Source organism: Schistocerca americana, chromosome 8 (genome assembly GCF_021461395.2).
Source record: "Schistocerca americana isolate TAMUIC-IGC-003095 chromosome 8, iqSchAmer2.1, whole genome shotgun sequence".
NCBI classification, from domain to species: domain Eukaryota; kingdom Metazoa; phylum Arthropoda; class Insecta; order Orthoptera; family Acrididae; genus Schistocerca; species Schistocerca americana.
Genome location: NC_060126.1, coordinates 511,083,248 through 511,103,552, shown reverse-complemented (window position 1 = coordinate 511,103,552; position 20,305 = coordinate 511,083,248). Strand labels below are relative to the sequence as shown.

The following is a 20,305-nucleotide window of genomic DNA, read 5'->3' as shown; positions in this document are numbered from 1 at the left end:
GGTGGTTTAGGTGCTTGCGCTTCAGGCACATCTTCCCGACATACAGCGGACCCTCTATATGGTGGCTGGGGACACCCATTCCATGTGGGGTGCCCCTGTGTTCCGGCACCGATGTGTGTCACTTGTCGCGACCATCTCCCTCCACACTTAGCAGATTGCCCACCTTAGAAGAAAAGAAAGAAGGTAAAAGGGTAGTAATCCCTGGATTGTTTATCTTCCACTGAGGCTGATGGGAAATTCGACTGACTTCATCCTAAGTCAATGACTTCTGCTTCTACCTCTGTTATGTCCTTTCCCCCTGCCCCTCTCCTGCAGTTCCCACACCCTTACCCCCTTGTGCCACTCCCCTTCCCCAGCTGAAGAAGGCATTTTCTCCCTCACATTGGAGAGAAAGTATTCTGGTTCCTATCCTTAAGCCTGGCAGGGATCCGTCACCCCTTGATAGTTACCAGCCAGTCAGCATGGCCAGTAACCCCAGCAGGTTGCTAGAACAGATAGTGGCTCATCAGCTCAGTCCCCGAATCTTGGGACCATTTATCTCCTTATCAGTCCAGCTTTCGGGATGGACGGTTTCCGATTGATCATCTGCTTCAACTGGAAACTGCAGTTTGGCGCCGGCCGAAGTGGCCGTGTGGTTAAAGGAGCTGCAGTCTGGAACCGCAAGACCGCTACGGTCGCAGGTTCGAATCCTGCCTCTGGCATGGATGTTTGTGATGTCCTTAGGTTAGTTAGGTTTAACTAGTTCTAAGTTCTAGGGGACTAATGACCTCAGCAGTTGAGTCCCATAGTGCTCAGAGCCATTTGAACCATTTGCAGTTTGGCAGGCCTTTTCTCAGTGCTGTCATCTTGTCACAGTTTTCTTTGATCCTCATAAGGGCTACAGCACAGCTTGGTGCCATCACATCCTCCTTACGCTCCATGAATCGGGGCTTCAGGGCCCCATTCTGATTTTTATTCACCTGTTCCTACCGGTCATTCAGTGTCTGGGTTGGTACTGTTCTCAGGTCTCCGCCGTCTCAGGGGAATGGCATTCCACAGGACTCTATATTAAATTTCCTTCTTTTCCTAATTTCTATTAATGGAACTGTAGCCTCTGCCAGACTGTTGATCACCCCTGCTATGTATGTGGTTTGTTTCTGAATGTGGGATAGCTCCCACTCTGTGGCATCTGGAGGACGACAACTTCAGGGTGCCAACCAGCCTACTTGCATGTGGACACACTTGAACGGTTTTCAGTTCTCTCCCCTTCGTTCAATGGTGGTGCGTTTCTGTCGCTGTGCTGTGGCCCATCTCAATCTGGAGCTCTACCTTGACATCCAACACTTGATCATTGTCCTCCTGTTCCATTTCTTGGATCTTCTATTTGACCGTCATCTGAAAGTTGGCTGTTTTCATTTACTCAATGTTCATCACTTCCTTGCCCACACCTCTTGGGGCGCAGATTGTTTGACCTTTCTCTGCTTGTACCGGGCATTAGTTGTGTGACATCTGGGCTATGGTTGTCGAGTTTATGGATCAGCTGCCCCTTCCACATTGCTCCCCCTTGGACCTTGTTCATCATCCGTTTATCCACTGGTCTTTTATGCACTAGCCTTGTCGATAGTCTTCTGGTTGGTGCTGGAATCCCTCCTCTTCAGATTCGGCAGTCTCAGCTCCTTGTTTCCTATGCCATCGCTGTCTGCTCTTTCCCTGCTCTCCCCTCCTATTTTATCCTTTTTGCTGCTTCGGGCTGTCACCCACCAGCTGCCCACCCTCTGGTGAATTTACTGGTTGGGCTCTGCCTTGCTACTCTGTGCTGTGACTTCAGTCTCTACTCATTGCCCTCTTCCCCACTCACCCGACCACTCTCCCTTGCTTAGTTCCTTGGCCCCAAATTTGGATGGATCGTTTCTAGAGTCCGAAAGACTCCATCATGATGGTGGTGTTCTGTTGTTTGTTCAGAATGCTCTTATGTAAATTTCAGGATGCTGCTGTTCTCCCTCCCATGGCTCTAAATCCACTGATCATGTGGGATATGCCTATATGCCTTATGTTGGCATGGAAAACCATGTCTCACCTGCCACGTGTGCTGTGCGGTGTTTATTGCAGTATTGATGGCCATCTATCGGGTCCTCTGCTTCTTTAAACAGTCCTCCCTCACCTAAGTTTTGGTATGTAATGCACTCAGTGAGTGGCCTTAAGGCTATCGCTCGGAGTTTACCCCACCATCCTTTAGTGTCTACCCTCTGTGGCCACCTCGCTGATCTCGGTGATGCTGCTTGTTCGGTTGATTTCCTTTGGGTTCTTGGTCATGTAGGTATCAGGGATCATAAACTTGCTGATCATCTGTCTGCCCTTGGTTTCGTTCTTGAAAGTGGTTTGTCCTCACAGGTACAAGTCCTTCAGTTTTCCTCTGGAATTTGAGTCCCTCAGTTAGCATAGATGTTGGTTACAGAGGCCTTGACCTCATCTCCATACAGGCCAGGTTGTCTCTGCATTTTCCGTACATATTGTTTGGTCTGTTAGGCTGTTTTGTTTCTCCTTTGCTTGTGTCTTCTTCCCCTGGTGTTGTTGCCATTGTATTATGATAATGATATTATATGCTGTGGGTGTTGGGATGGGTCGGTGGCAGTGCTGGTACCCCATGGCACATAGCATTTCTGGGGCAGCCCCTGCTCTCCCTGTTTCCACCCATCCCGTTCCTGTTTTCCTCTTCCTGCTGCTCTGCCATCCCTTTCTTCTCTTTGTTTGCATGTTATTCCTTCCCCTTGGCTGGGCTATGCTGTTTGTGTAGTTCCTCCCTTGATTCATGACGTCCAGATCATGGGACCGGTGAATTCGCTATTTGGTCCCTTCCCCCCGAAATCCTCCACAACCACTGAACATTGTGGTCCACCAAGATGGGCAGCAGCATTCTGTGTTCTTAAGTGATGTGAATTATATTGTTCCTTTTATTTAAGCTTGTGGTCTAGTGGCTGGTGTTGCTGCTTCTGGACCACAGAGTCCCAGGTTCGATTCCCAGCCAGGTTGAGGATTTTCTCTGCCTGGGGACTGGGTGTTTATGTTGTCTTCATCATTTCATCATCATCATCATCCATGAAAGTGGCTAAAATTGGACTGTGTAAAGATTGGGACTTTGTATGGGTGCTGATGACCGCACAGTTGAGCACCCCTCACACCAATACACTGTTGAGCGCCCATAACACCATATCCATCCATCACACCAATAATCATCATCATTTTATTTACCGACATCTGAGTATTCTAATGTCTGTGATGACAAGAAAGGATGAACCAATTTTTGGAAATGAGAAATCATTTAAGCTGATGTTTCTCTTGGTCAAAAATATTGTGCAGCAGTTAATCTAAGGTTGAGAGCACAGAACGTCAAGACAGTATCTGCTGAAACCGAGCAAAAGAAACCAGCCACTGGCTCCAGTGTGAATGGTACATTTAAAGTTAAGGTATTACTGATGTATAATTCCATTGGGAAAAATGTGCACCACGACTGTATCGTCAGTATATTTCGGATAAATGGCAGCATCGGTCGTAAATACTGAAATGCTTAATTTTACACATTGATTTTGGTCACTGTGTGACCATTGTCAGTGCAAATTATTCGAACTTTTTAGGCCCATACCATAACAGCATAACATTTTCTATGAAGTGTAACATGTACTGTGATGATTACTTCCTACACATATCTTCACTTTTACTGCATACAATAATTTTTAAATTTACAGAAGAGTCTACCATGTAACCTTAGCAGTTGCCGATCCAACTGCTAAGGTTACAAGATAATTTTCACTGAAGATTATCACACAGCGACCAAAATCAATTTGTAAAATAAAGGATTTCAGTGTTGATGACTCATGCTGCCATTTATCCAAAATATATCAATGAAGATATTATGCTACAGGATGCTTGCAAATGGTGGTTGGCAATTTGTTTAAAACAGATGTAACAACAGCTTGCGGAGCCGTGCACACGTATCAGCCTATGTTGCCTCACTGAAGGAAGAATTCATCGAAACGCCTAGGAAAGAGTATATGTGTTTATTTATTAGATGGGGAGAAGTTAAAAGATTTCTCCTTTTACAGTTTTATTTTTCTCCATCTGTGTAGCATGAATCTTCAGTTATAAATATCATGTATCCACGATATACAGTTAATGTCTGCATTTGAAGCACAATAATTGTGTCAATAGCTGATTTGTAGCAGTGTTGCCAAACATGTTTTGTGCTAACGTAGATCAGTGGTGAACATCCCTCGCTGGACCCAAGTTTACTGTTATACAGTTGAGTGGAGAGCTGAATAGAGTTCAGTTTCTGAAGTAACATCAAAATATATCTCCAGTCAGTGATGTTTATACAGTAGGCCCATAATGTGATTACATACAAAGCCAGCAGTCTTTTTTCAGTCTCAAATGTGACATTATGGTAGTTGCGAACAAAATATTACTGTGTGTTGGTACTAATTTACTTACTGTCTACCTAATGCCTCCTCTCTGTAAAACTGTAGACAATATGAGGAATCTCCACCTCTTCCTGTCTGCAGCTGTGGCTACGTTGTTGTCTGTTGATCTCTAAACTTGTGACATTTTGACATTCTCTGCACAAATTAAGTTTATGCAGTGTGGATATTTTTTAACACCACAAGAGTACTAAATTAATTACAGACAAATCCAGTCACCCTATTTGCATATATATAGGCCTCACTTTTTATTTTTTAATTTTTTTCCCCCACATTCGTATCATAAAGCGCCAGTTTCAGTATTACATGTACACAATTACCTTGTGGGTTGAAATTAATACCATTACAAGTTATGGCAGTTACTTGTAAACCATCAAAGACTTAAGAAGAAAACAGCAAAAAACATATTCCTTGTTTGCAAATGTAGTTGCTGTTCTTGATAAAAGAAACCATGGTACTGCTGCTTTTCAACGGCACATGTACGTATTTGAACACTACGTTCCCCTACATTATTTACTGAAAAGTGCTGTTGAGAATATCAAAACAAACTAGTGTGTGGTCTGCATTTCCTATTTGGGAATATATATATAACAATTTTTGCATTGGAGCTGGATCATGTATCAACAGAAACATATGTAACAATTTTCGCAAGTTTGAGGCAGTTTTTTCACAATTGTAGTTCTACAACAAACGGATACATTATTTTGTTGCATAAATTGCCAAAGTTAACCAAATAAAACTTCAAATTCCATTGATGAAATGTTTGTTTTACATGCTATTTAACATCCTTCAATTTAAGTTATTTCAGTTGTAGTGGCATATCCACATTTTCTGTTTTGACCAACAAAATCAAGTTATATCTTTTTCCACGTCTAGGTATTTGCTCCTGACAAACATGTTTTTCATGTGAATGAAATTTGTTCAGCTTTCCACTTTCCATGCTCCTTTGCATAATGCATAGCTGATAACGGGCTCAGTTGTATGTAAATTGAAGATGGAGGGAGGAAAGAAAAGGGGTTACTGATGTCAGTTGCATTGGGACATTACTCGGAATCAGCGGCGACAAGTGAAAATGTGTGCCAGACTGGGATTCGAACTTGAGATCCCCTGGTTAATAGGCAGGTGCGTTAACCATTTTTAATTGTTTCATCTAGATGGGCAATAGACCCACCTTCTCCAGTGCAGATGCACAAGTACGTCCGACCTGAAAGAATCTCAGAGTAGCGAGCATGGAGGAAATTGGCAGGGGCTGTGGATAAGTGATGCTTGGTGGCAGTGTGGGTCAGCTGAGAGGCCTTCCAAGGTAGTCTTCGCAGTTGCAAGAAGCACTGTGTCCCAGATGCTGCAGTGGTTAATGCAATGATCAGTAATCCCTTCCCTTCCCTTCCCTTCCCTTCCCCCCTTCCCCTACAATTTAGATGTAATGTATCACAGCTTCACAGCTGCAGATTCCCTGTGGTGTCTGTTCTTTCATACATGTCGGAAAGGACAGAAACCACACATTCATGTAGCTGCTCAGTTATGTAGGGTTGCCATCAATATGGTGCCTGCACCAAAAATGTAGTAGTAGTAGTTCGTGAGATAAATTTAGCAGTGTGGCCCATACTGGAGGTTTATTTTTTACAATTATCTTGCGTCAAAAGATCAGGTGTGGACTATTTTGTGCAAATGTAGTAATTGACTCATTGTAGCTGTATGTAGCTATACTGATGTACTGGAGACATTCAAAACGTTGTTGTTGTTACTCTAGAGCAGTCTTATTCACTTGTATTTCTCTGTTTTCTGAATTTTATCTGTCTGTCTGTATTTTCCTAGTTGCCAATCTTGGATTCGGCTTTTCATGTTCTTATTGTTGAGTATCAGCATCCAAAGGTCAGCATTACAGAATAGTTAACTCTATAGGTATTTATCTTATCGTGTTAGAGCTGTCTCTTTTGTTAAACATGTTCATTGATTTTAACAAACAGGCAGGTGGCAGCTCTGATTCTTTACGAATTTCATCTTTTATCCTCCCATTTTAACAGGTGCTCAAACCTAAGTATTTGAATTTGGCTATCTTATCTATAGGTTTAATGAAATAACTTTGACAGGTGACAGTGTCAGAGCTCGGCATTGCCGGATCACTTGTCACTGCATGCAAAACAAAACTTTTTTTTTTTAGTGTCCATATAACAAAAAGTTTTCGAACATTGTCAGGAAAATTTAGATTACACTACACATACACAGTAAAATATTTACATTTCATAACATACGGATCAGACACATGTCTGTACACATTATTTTTCAAAAGGGCACTAAAAGTAGATTCCTCTATAGTGTAACACAATTTAGCTTATATTTATAATAGTACAGTACACACAATACAGTGTATAATTTCATTCTTTCATACCACTGACAGACCAGAGACATTGTCTATGTACTCTGTTTTCCAACTTAAAGTTCTACAACTTAAAGTCCTCTATAGAGTAACAACACTTCTCTATTAATAATTGCTTCAGTCTACACTTTAGCATATTTAGATTTACTTTCTTGAGTTCACCGGGTGGTGCATTGTAGAAAATTGCTCCCATTCTGTGTGGGCTGTGGTCCGTTGCATTTTATTGGTCACACAATTCTATGAAAATTTTTCCTTCCCTGTGTATCATAGTTGTGTACATTACTGTTTCTCATATTAAATTCAGGATTTTGTTTCACGAACATGACTGTCTGCAGTATATACATGGAGTACACCGTAAGAATTTTATATTTTCTAAAGATGTCTCTACAAGGCTCTCTCTTCTTTACCTTGGCTACCATTCTTACTGCATTTTTTTGTAATCTAAAAAGTCTATCTATATGAACAGCTGATGCCCCACCCCAAATGTCAATACCATACTGAAGGTGCGGATGAATTAACCCAAAATATATTTGCCCTAAAGTATCATGGTCCAAGAAGACCGAGACCCGTTTCAGTAGATACATATTTCTACTGATTTTCTTGCAAATATTACCTACATGGTCTTTCCATGATAAGTGTTCATCAACGACGACACCCAAAAATTTATGTGAATTTGCATATGCAAGACCCAATGGGGATGTAAATACAGTATCAGTTATGGCAGCATCATAACTGTGGATGAACTTCATTATTACCGTTTTGTCTTTATTTACAAGAAACTTGTTTGCTGTAAGGTATGCGGACAGAGTATTGAAACTGATCTCGGTACTGTTAGCTGCAGACTGCATATCACTGCCACAGCCGATGGAGGATATGTCATCAGCATAGCTTACAACCATGCAATTTTGGGGTTCATATAAGTTATTTACATATACAAGGAACAGAAAAAGCCCTAGTATGCTTCCTTGAGGCACACCACATTGAAGTGTCCTGAAGTTTGATTTGGTCGTTAGGAGCTGTTCATTATTTTGGTAAGTTAGCTTTACACACTGTTTCCTGTCTTTCAAATAGGAGGGAAGTAGTTTCAGTGCTAGTCCTCTCAACCCGTACTCTTCTAGCTTACACAGAAGAATTGTGTGATTCTGTGTCCTATCAAGTTGTTTTCCTCTTCATTATAGGAACATTCAACTCTGAAGGAGCTTACAATTAACACCCCAAAATTCTGAGCAGATACAGGCAGTGCACATCGTCATTATGTATGATCTCTTGAATTTCTGCTGCTTTAGTTTCCAAATAATACAAATACAGATAACATTTGGTATCTTTCAGTTTCATGTTAACTGATTCTTCTATTGCTTCTTTGTAGAAAAACGTAACAACTTGAAAGTACTATATTGCATGTGTTCTGCATGATTGATCCCGTAGAAAATATGTGACTGAACTTTTCATTTGTCATTCAGTTTCATTCGATATAAACTAGGTATCAATCTTAAATGATGATATAATTTTTCTAGACTCTCTTATTTTTTATTATACTTTTAGCCAGAAGTTATTTTAAAAGAACCAATGGTACTAAATGTTTTATGAACTTGACTGATTAATTTTATTTTTCTTGAAGAATGAGTGATAAACATTATAACATACTTAATTTTGATGTTGTTGCAGAGGGTCCCAAACTTCTGTACCTGAACGCCTCAATACGGGGCTACCCAGTAGCACTGCGTGCAGGGCAGGATCCCCGGAAACCCAGCCTCGAGGTTGATATAGATTTCTCTGTTGTCAAATTTTGTGACATCCCATACAGCCTCCTTGATGTTGAGGTGTGGGGCTGTGGACCTCAGCAATCTAGGTAAGCTATTACTGCTAGTTCAGTATATGATTTTTTTTAAATTTTATTTATTTATTTATTTATTTTATTTTTTTGAGGGGAGGGGAGGGGAAGGGGGGGGTCAAATTATGAAAATTATAAGCATAAAATTAGTGCCAAGTTTCCAGCTATGTAGCCTAATGTACAGTACCAACCACTGAAAGTGTTTTTATTGACAGGTCTAAGAAACAAAATCATATTACGAAGCTAATAGTGGCATCTGAGATTCTGGCACACATTTCTGAATGTTAAGTGTTGATGCTTATCATGACTTGGAACTTGTTTCAAGGCATGTTGCAGAGTATTGAAGAAAGTCATAGAGACTTTCAAACAAAATTTACGAGAAGAGGCCAGTGAAATGAGAACAACAAAATAAAGACTTCTTGGTGTACGCAGAAAAGGGGAGCGGGGATTATTAGAACCATATGTGAAATAGCAAATAGTTTTGAGAGTAAATGATACCCTGGTAACAGATGTTTGTAGTGTGACAGAGCTCTTTAACAAACAGTTTACATCTGTAATGGAGAAGATGGGGTTGTCAGACTCAGTGGCTGCAGCTCTGAAATTGGAGTCTAACCTTTCCAAGTAATTTCAGTAACACGGATATGAGCCTCCCTACACGAGAAGTTATGTTTACCGTAAAATATTTAAAATAAAATTTCGTAGTTATTGTGAAATATCAACAGAGGTGTTTGAAGTGTGTTCTTGTTAGTTTAACAACTTCCTAAATTATCTTTGTAACCAGTCATGTATTACTTCAATAAGTCTTCGAATATCTGAGGTATGCTGAAGTTAACCTGCTGAATAAGAAAAGGGATGAAGAAATATGGGACATATGCAGAATGTAAGTGCCTGCATTCAGAGAGAGTAAAATACTGGATGTGTGCATGTGATACTAGAAAGAATGAGTGAGGCGATAATGTGAAGTGGTTTGTGTTGGGATCACAGTTGTTATTATACAGCACTGCGAGAAAGTGGATGCACTAACATTATCTTACACCAGCTGCAAGCTACAGGAAGCTGTTTGAGTTACGTATGCATGGGAGCCTAATCCTCTAAGAGACCCACTGTCAACCAGAGTGCGTGTAGTGCCAGGCAATTCACTGAAGGTGGCACCATTGTGTCTGACAAAGACCATGGTGACTGACCATTGCTGGTGACACCAGACATAACGGAAAATGTTCAGCAAGCAGTCTCGCAGAATGTGAGGTTCACTTTTTTTTTGGGTGAACAGCCCCAGAATTAACTGTTGCACAAATTGTCACCTCATTGTTTGGTTTTCATCAAAAGAGTGAAGGTTGCTGCCAAGGCCAACAAAAGATGAACTCAAAACTAAGCATCTGGCTGCCGCTGTCATTCTTCTAGCAGTATGAAGAGTTTCTCGTCCATATTGTCATCAGGAATAAAATGTGGATGTTGCCTGTCCTGCTAGAAACAAGGTTGCATTGGGAACAAAGTAGCTCACCTGTGGAGACCAAATTCAGCTGGACAATATCTGTCATAAGTCATATGTACTACCTTTTGCAATCAACATAAGTGCCCTTATCAGGTTTTTATTGTGAGGGGTGTCTGTAAATGCTGACTGGTATTGCCAGGCATTGCTAAAACCGCAAAAGGCGATGTATGTAGATGTAGATCCAGAATGAGGAACGTGGAATGCTGAGTGGAGGCTTCATGATTTTGCAATGCAGTGCACTACCTCGAGCATCCCACACCACACGGAATTGGTTACTTCAGTTAGGATGGAAAGTCTTAACCATCCGCTTGGCAGTCCTGACATCAACCCAAGTGACTTTGGGCCTTTTAAGGAGTTCCTGACAGGAAAACATTCCCACAATGACATTGAAGTACAGACAGTTTTCTTTCATGGCTATCAGACTTAATTTTTGAATAAGATTTCTGCCATCCAACTTCCCTCCAGTTCCACTTTTGCCAACATTCTCAGGAACTATAGAAAATGATAATAAATAAGTAACTTCCTAAGTCTTTCATTGCAGTAAGTATTTTCAAACTCGACATTTGGATTTCGTGGGTGTTCCATTATTGAGAATGTTATTTACAAACACAGGTTAATGTTTGCAATTCATTAGAAAATATATGCTGCATGACAAGGAGTGTGAAATACCCACAAGGAGAGGAGGAAATGAAATGATACTTCACAGGTTGAGGGTATGTGAAGTCAAATCAGTGATTATAAGATATTCGTAGAGAATGTGGCAGCATGAGCTCACTTATTAGTATCATGTTTTGCTACCTCTGGTCTAGATGCTGGCACTGTTCAGTTGGGAAGGGTCTCATAAAGCCATTGTAATCCTTTCTTGAGGTAAGCTGTCCTGTAACTATTGGTAACTGGTCCTTGACATCCTGGATACTGGTGGCATCTACATATACATCTGCACTCCGCAAACTATCATGATGTGCACAGCAGGGGGTACGCCCCACTGTGCCAATTAAGATTTCTTCTGTTCCATTCACATATAGAGTGCAGGAAAAATTATTGTTTGAATGTCTCTCTGTGTGCAGTAATTATTCTAATCTTCTCAAGATCCCTATGTGAGTGATATTTACAGGGTTGGAGTTTGTCCCTAGAGCCATCATTTAAAGTCAGTTCTTAAAATTCTGTTAATAGACTTTCTCAGGATAGGCATGGACTGTCTCCAAGAACCTTCCATCTCGGTTTCTTCAATATCCCTATGACTCTTTCCCGTGGATTAAATAAGCCTGTGACCATTCACACTGCCCTTAGCTGTATACAGTCAATATCCCCTGTTAGTTCTATTTGGTACAGTCCCACACAATTGAGCAGTATTCTAGAACTGGTTGCACAAGTGATTTGTAAGTAATCTTCTTTGTATATTGATTGCAGTTCCCCAGTATGCTGCCAATAAACCGAAATCTACCACCTGCTTTACCCACTACTGAACGTATTTGAACATCCCATTTCATATCCCCACAAAGTGGTACACCTAGGTATTTGTATGAGTTGGCCGATTCCAACAGTAACTCATTGATATTAAAGCCACAGGACACTACGTTTTTTTTCATTTTGCGAAGTGCACAATTTTACATTTTTGAACAATTAAAGCAAGTTGCCAATCTTTGCACCACTTCGAAATCTTATCAACATTGGACTCGATATTTATGGAGCTCTTTCAGATAGTACTTCATTATAGATAACTGGATCATCTGCAAAAAGCCTGATTTTATTATCAATATTATCTGCAAGGTCATTAATATACAACATAAATAGCAAGGGACCCAACACACTTCTCTGGGGCATATCCAAAGTTACTTCTACATCTAACAATGACTCTCCATCCAACATAACATGCTGCATCCTCCCCACCAAAAAGTCCTCAATCCAGTCACAAATTTCACTTGATCCTCCAGATAATCATACTTTTGACAATGGGTGTAGGTGTGGTGCTGAGTCAAATGCTTTATTGAAATCAAGACATACAGCATCTACCTGATACCCTTGATCCAATGCTTTCAGTATGTCATGTGAGAAAAGTGTGAGTTGGGTTTCACTTGATCGATGTTTTCCAAATCTACACTGGTTGGCATTGAGGAGGTTATTCTGTTCAAGATATCTCATTATGTTTGAGCTCAGAATGTGTTTTAAGATTCTACAACAAATCAATGTCAACAATACTGGACGGTAGTTTTGTGGATCTCTTCCACTACCCTTCTTGTAGGTGGTTGTGACATGCATTTTTCAAGGAATTTGGTCAAGGGATCTACAATAGATTATAGTTACAAGAGGGGCAACTCAGTCGCAAAATTCAATATAGAATCTGACATTCCATTGGGCCCTGGAGATTTTTCAGTTTTAACGATTTCAGTTGTTTCTCAACACCACTGGCACTAATATATATTTCATTTATTTTTTCAGTGGTACGAGGATTAAATAGGGGCAGTTCTCCTGAGTTTTCCTTTGTAAAGCAACATTTGAAAACAGAGTTAAGCATTTCAGCTTTTGCTTCGCTACCCTCGATTTCATTTCCTGTCTGATTTGCTGGGGACTGGACACTTGAATCTGGTGCTACTAACAGCCTTTACGTATTACCAGAATTTCTTTGGGTTCCATGAAAGATCACTTGACAATATTCTGCTACAGTTGTCATTGAAGACATCATGCATTGCTCTCTTGACAGCCAAACACATTTCATTCAGCATCTGTCTATAGCCCTATGCTATGTTTTACACCTATTGTGCAGTATCCTCTGGTTCTTTAGAAGTTTCTTTTCAGTGCCTATGTACAGTGAAGGTTTCGTCCCTTTATGAACTGTTCTTCTGAGTACGTATCTACCCATTGCATGGTCAGCTATTCTTCTAAACTTGAGCCAGAATTCTTCTGCATGCTCCTGCCATGTGCTGAAAGTTTAAAGTTCCTGACTGAGATGTGACACTACTCTATTTTTATCTAGTTTACTTAACATACATATCTTTCTTCTTGTGTTCGCTGTCCTTTGTACTTGAGTAATCATTGTTGCCACAACCGCATCGTGGTCACTGATACCAGTTTCTATATGGACATTCTCAAAGAGGTAAGGTCTATTTGTTGCAGTTTGATCCAATATTATTTCCATCATGAGTGGTGTCCTTTCTATCTGCTCTAGGTAGTTTTCAGAGAAGCTTTCGGTAAAGTTTCACGGGATGTCTTATCACACCTGCCGCTAACAAAACTATAATTTTCCCATTAAAATTTTGGACGATTGAAGCCGGCACTGACAATTACAATATGATTGTGGGACTTGTGTACATGTGAACTGAGGTTATGTCACATCAGGAGAAGAGTCTGGTGGGCGAAAGAAGGATCCAATTATTATTTTGCACCCACCCCTGCTGCTGAGTCTTGCCCAAACAATCTTCACATGCAGCTTCAATTTCTACCTCGGTGGATTTGCGTTTCTTGTCTACTGCAACAAATACTCCATTTCCATTTCCCATTTGCTTATCCTTTCAATATACACTTGAATTTTTCCTAAAAATTTCAGTGCTATCAGTTTCAGGCTTCAACCAGCTTTTTGTACCTAGTGTTAGGCGAGTTTCACTGCTTTTCATTAATGCTCCAAACTCTGGCACCTTGTTGTGAATGCATCAACAATTACCATTAGGATTTTAATATTCTCACCAATGGTAGGCATTTCTTTTGATCTTACACTGATACTTCTGGGTTTCCTACAGCTATCATTATCTAGATTGGATGGAGAGTCATCTAAACTAAAAATAAAAAAATAATTAGAAAAAAAAACATCTTGTGTGCACCCCACACAGTCAGCTACCTGAGCAGCAACCTCCGGTGTGTAGTGCACACCTGACCCATTTAGGGCGACACTACAGTTCTCAACCCTATCACACAAATCCAAGAAGTCACAGCCCAGCTTGTCACAGAACTTTCACAAGTCTGTGGTTCAGTCCTTCCAAAATCAGTTCTGGGGACAGTGCTGCAAATTGTTGTAGTGGTACAGTGTTGACGTCTGAGCTGGTCCCACAGACATTCTGTCAGAGACAGTTCCAGTGATCGTGCTGGCCAAGGGGGTATCCCAACATCACGCAGTTTGCACACGTGCTGCATGTGGACGAATATTGTCCTGTTGAAAAACAGCACTTTACAGTTGCACGAGAAGTAACACGAGAACGCAGGATGTCCCTGATGGACTGTCGTGCCATCTGAGTACTCGCAACCTCCAACAACCGTGACCTGAAGTCGTACCAGACGGTTCCCCTCACTGTGACATAGGAAAAACACCACACCACATTGGACCAGGTGGACCTCTCCCTGCGCCGCCACCGTACTTACCGACGATTGTCATCTGGGGTGGTGCAGAATGTGCTTCATCACTGAACACAGTGCAATGCCGTTCCCCAGCAGTCGGTGCTTCCCAGTCGTGACACCACTCCAAATGCAGTTGTTTGTGCTGTGGTGTTGATGGAAGTTTATGTATGGGGCGATAGCCTCTAGTCTGGCTGCTGCTGGTCTTTGACTGATGGTGCAGGAATGCACAGAATGTTGCAGGGAGTCAACTACTTGTTTTTGAATGGCAAGTGCAGATGTGAAGGGGTTACGATGTGCGCGGCACACACTACAGCATTCCTACCTAGTGGTGGTCAGAAGTGAGTGATTGAACCTTGAGAACGAATATGCCTGCGTCCACATTCCTATTCAGTCTGACATTGGACTACTGCTAAATCTGAGTGCCTTGCAAATATGGGTATTTTATAATTTGGCTAGCTGGCCAAATTGGGACCCCTTTCAAACACCTTTCAGGTGCTGATACTGATGTCTCACACGAGTATGTGGTATCTTCGTGTACTTCGTAACGATCACTCGATATCTGATGCTATTCGCAGCCCTTATATACCCTACAGTGCCTGGTAACAACACTGAACATGAACAACACTAATGCACTCTGATGATTGTTCTATCAGTCATGTAGAATTGCAACTCTAATCATTTACAAGCCCGTTGATGATTTGTATGTTACAAAGTTATATTGACATCTGACCATGTCTTCTGCCTGGTTCACTTTTTTATGCTAGACAATTTATTGAACATACATGTATAGTGTATAAGCTGCCAGGGGTTTTTGACCATGTAACAACCACCATTTCATGTGAGTTACAACATTTTGATGTCCCTGAGAATTCTGTGAAGTGGTCAGTGTGTTGTTGTTGTTGTTGTTGTTGTTGTGGTCTTCAGTCCTGAGACTGGTTTGATGCAGCTCTCCATGCTACTCTATCCTGTGCAAGCTTTTTCATCTCCCAGTACCTACTGCAACCTACATCCTTCTGAATCTGCTTAGTGTATTCATCTCTTGGTCTCCCTCTAAGATTTTTACCCTCCACGCTTCCCTCCAATACTAAATTGGTGATCCCTTGATGCCTCAAAACATGTACTACCAACCGATCTCTTCTTCTAGTCAAGTTGTGCCATAAGCTCCTCTTCTCCCCAATCCTATTCAATACCTCCTCATTAGTTACGTGATCTACCCACCTTATCTTCAGCATTCTTCTGTAGCACCACATTTCGAAAGCTTCTGTTCTCTTCTTGTCCAAACTATTTATTGTCCATGTTTCACTTCCATACATCGCTACACTCCATACACATACTTTCAGAAACGACTTCCTGACACTTAAATCTATACTCGACGTTAACAAATTCCTCTTCTTCAGAAACGCTTTGCTTGCCATTGCCAGTCTACATTTTATATCCTCTCTACTTCTACCATTATTAGTTATTTTGCTCCCCAAATAGCAAAACTCCTTTACTGCTTTAAGTGTCTCATTTCCTAATCTAATTCCCTCAGCATCACCCGACTTAATTCGACTACATTCCATTATCCTCGTTTTGCTTTTGTTGATGTTCATCTTATATCCTCCTTTCAAGACACTGTCCATTCCATTCAACTGCTCTTCCAAGTCCTTTGCTGTCTCTGACAGAATTACAATGTCATCGGTGAACCTCAAAGTTTTTATTTCTTCTCCATGGATTTTAATACCTACTCTGAATTTTTCTTTTGTTTTCTTCACTGCTTGCTCAATATACAGATTGAATAACATCGGGGAGAGGCTACAACCCTGTCTCACTCCTTTCCCAACCACTGCTTCCCTTTCATGCCCCTCGACTCTTATAACTGCCATCTGGTTTCTGTACAAATTGTAAATAGTCTTTCGCTCCCTGTATTTTACCCCTGCCACCTTAAGAATTTGAAAGAGAGTATTCCAGTCAACATTGTCAAAAGCTTTCTCTAAGTCTACAAATGCTAGAAACGTAGGTTTGCCTTTCCTTAATTTTTCTTCTAAGATAAGTCGTAAGGTCAGTATTGCCTCACGTGTTCCAGTGTTTCTACGGAATCCTAACTGATCTTCCTCGAGGACGGCTTCTACTAGTTTTTCCATTCGTCTGTAAAGAATTTGTGTTAGTATTTTGCAGCTGTGGCTTATTAAACTGATTGTTCGGTAATTTTCACATCTGTCAACACCTGCTTTCTTTGGGATTGGAATTATTATATTCTTCTTGAAGTCTGAGGGTATTTCACCTGTTTCATACATCTTGCTCACCAGATGGTAGAGTGTAGTGTCAGTGTAGTACCACTAAAAGAAGTCTGCAGCTCGCGGTCGCATTCTCGCTTCCCGAGCACGGGGTCCTGGGTTTGATTCCTGGCGGGGTCAGGGATTTTCACCGGCCTCAAGATGACTGGGTGTTAGTGTTGTCCTCATCATTTCATCATCATTCATGAAAGTGGCGAGACTGGACTGAGCAAAGGTTGGGAATTTTTACGGGCACTGACAACCGCGGAGTAAGAGCCCCACAAACCAATCATCATCATCATCATCATCATCAACTACTAACAGAAAATTAAGAGTGTCACTAGGAATGAGTTCCTTATCAAGCTATCAATCCTCACTTGATTGGGAACTTGTTATACATGGTGTTCCACAAGGTTTGATCTTGAAGTCCTTATTTTCTCGTGTATGTTATGTCCTTCCATCAGTAACAGCACAAGATGTTAGTTTTGTTTGCAGATGATACAAACATTGCAATAAATAACAAATAAAACTGCTGCTTCAGAACCGAAGCTACCATATACGTGAGATAACATAAAAAAGGAAATATTGAGAAAGTTTTATACAGCAGACTGAGTCATTGAAGTTGGATCTACATGTAAAAGTAAAATAAAAAAAAATGAAAAATTTATGGATATGAGCTATTTAGCTGTAGTCTTTTTTCCCCTAGTTGTGGGCAGTTCACAACATTTACACATGCTGTGCAAAACTGAATGGTTCCTTGTTTTTCTCCTTGACTCAGAGCACCTCCTGAGATGTTAACACCCTGCCAGCGTTTGCATTGGGCATCCAGTTGACATTGCGCATGGACCACTTGAGCGCATGTGCGTCTGCTGCAAGTATGTGTGTTTGACCACCACCAGGTACGCAGAGCATGAAGTTTTTGTGTGACAGGATTCCATTCGGAATTTAACTGAAGCTGCCGTCTTGATTTGTAAGAAACTCAGTCCTATTTCCTCTAATTCATTGACGATGTAGCTACAAAAGTGAACCACAATTTTTGATTCATTGTATTTTATGAAATGGATAGTAGAATACAGTGTTCAGCAATAGTGGTCATAAGCGCTTGGGGAAGCAAATACGCCACTGATGTTCTGCAATGTGATCCTGTACAGTGCTTGTCATGTGCTCTGTATAAGATTTGCCACATTTACGTGGAATTGTGAAACACCTTCCGTGCGCAACTTGCTGTGCGCAAGTCATATTTAACAGATCCCAGAAGTGCCAAGATTTTGGAAAGAGGAGGACAGATTGCTTTAACTTTGTCTTCTTAGCATTCTTCCCATTTTCACCAACAAATTTCCAATATGTGGTAGATAAGCAGTATTTAGAAGACCTGATCCTATTCTAGTACTGTCTTTTGTATGTCTGTGGTGCTCACTGTACTTGCCGAGACAAATATCCATTGTTCAGACAAAACTGGAACATCTGCAGACTGTGTTCCTGAACAACAGATATTTACCTTGGTAGAGAGAACTACAAATGTACAAATGTCAGAACAAGCGAGAGGATGAGACCTTCAAAACAACTGCTTATCTACCATGTATTGGAAATGTTTCAGCAAAAATATGCAGCATATTAAGACATGAAATTAAAGTAATCTTCAATACTCCTTCCAAAATCTCTGCACAATTGGGATCAGTTAAAGACGACTTGTTGCAAAGGCAAGTGTTTACAGGATTCCGTGCAAATGAGGCAAATTTTATGTAGGGCAAAAGACGCGCACTGTGCAGGTCTGCATTGTACATCAGCAGCAGCATATCGCTTTCTGCAAATCAATAACTCTATTGCCAAATAGTGTATTTCCACTGGTAATTTTATGAAATGCGGTGAAACAAAAATTGTGCCCCTTCGCCAAACTCTTGGAGCTCCATAATCAAGGGACCAGTGGAAATAAGACTGTCAGAGTCCCTTACTAATCAAGGTGGCAGCTTCCACATGGAATCCTGGCATACAAAGAATTTGTGTTATGTGTAGCCAGTGTCATTCTGTGATTTTACTGGATGAAGTAAATTGATTTGATATAAATGAGGTGAGCTTTCATTGTTGATGGTGTACGACACAGCACACCATCTTGCTACAGGAGCACCCGCGCTCAAGCATCGCATGCACAATGCCCACGGGACACAACACGAATGTCCTGATGGGGTATTAAAATACAAGAGCTCAATGCATTTTTATCAGTGTTCAGCTGAAGATGGCCAGAAGATTATGTGCCGAAATATAGTGTTAGGAAGTTGCAGACATCCTCAGTTTGCCCGAATTTTGTGGAACAACTTTAAAACAATTTGTGCTGTTTTCTGTCTGCAAATGTCACTGCCACAGATTGAAAGTGGCAGTGTACACGGGATGGAAAAGAACATAGTTGCTCTTCAACTTAATTTAACTAATAAGCGTGATTTGTATTTATACTGTGTGCTACAAGCTGACTTACACAAGAAGTCAGAGATGCAATGAAATTTTCCAGAATCTGTAATTGCCATTGTCTTGTTCATTTCTGCACTCTGTTCTATAAATGGTTGCCTTTCTTTATGTTTTCTGTGTATTCCCTCCATTACTTAATAGATTTTTTCTCATGAATATTACAATTACAAAATTCCGACATTTATGTTTGTCTAACAATATGTTAGATATTTCCAAGCTCAATCTGAAGATTTTGAAGATATTCTCTTGATAAAGGTATCAAGAATGTGAAAGCTACATACTTGGGAAATTTAACTCTGTGACTCCTCCTTAGCAGCCCCCTCAGGAATTTTAGATATGCTGGCAGAAATATTCAATAGATGTATAAATGGTGAGGAACTGGCAAATGAATGATAAAAATCAAATTATTCGGGGTGTATATGACCTGGGAGATCCGGGAAAAACCCGGGAATTTTTTTCATCCGAAAGAAAACCGGGAAATATCCGGGAATTTTTTTAGAATTCCAGGAATTTTTTGTTTTAGTTTTCAGTTAAATTTTTGTCATTTTGACTGGTAATAATAATATTCAAACAAAGGATATTACTGTATCTCGCTACTGCAGAATAATACTGCAGCAATAAACCACGAACGAGAGAAAAAAAACTAAAATAAAACTTAAGTTGCAAAGGAAATGTGTTATGTACAACAAGAAAACACAGTGCTCATACAAGCATCTGCCAGCAGCAAAATGTGTCAGAGGCTTTAGGAAGACTATGCAATGCTTCATAACAATAAATTGTCTCCGATGAGCGTGTCATCGCAACTGTTTACATTAGATTTGTGTGAGCAGATGCGTGCGGGCCCATGCGCGTGCGCAGTTGCGTCACGTGTGTGTAGTACCTTCTCCCGCTTCTGGCTACTAAAGTGTGTCTGTTAGCTATATATCAATAGCAGCAAGATGCTATTTGGAAAAATTTTACTGTTGCGCGCAAACTGCCATAATCACTAGGACCGAACTGGGGTATCTGCCCCGGGCAGCAATTTCAGTCAAGCATTAATTGCCTTGCAGAACAATTTTGTTGTTTTTGTTAGTTTGCTAAAGAAAATTGGAATTTATTTATCTTTCCCATTGA

At 40.7% G+C, this 20,305-nt stretch overlaps 1 protein-coding gene across 1 annotated transcript in view; it reads left to right on the top strand.

Moving 5' to 3' along the window:
• LOC124544660 (restriction of telomere capping protein 5) overlaps nt 1-20,305 on the top strand; it is a 73,564-nt gene that overhangs the window by 44,815 nt on the left and 8,444 nt on the right. Inside the window, exon 9 of the mRNA XM_047123278.1 lies at nt 8,494-8,677. Coding sequence (XP_046979234.1) covers nt 8,494-8,677 — 184 coding nt within the window. The remainder of the gene's footprint in view (nt 1-8,493; nt 8,678-20,305) is intronic.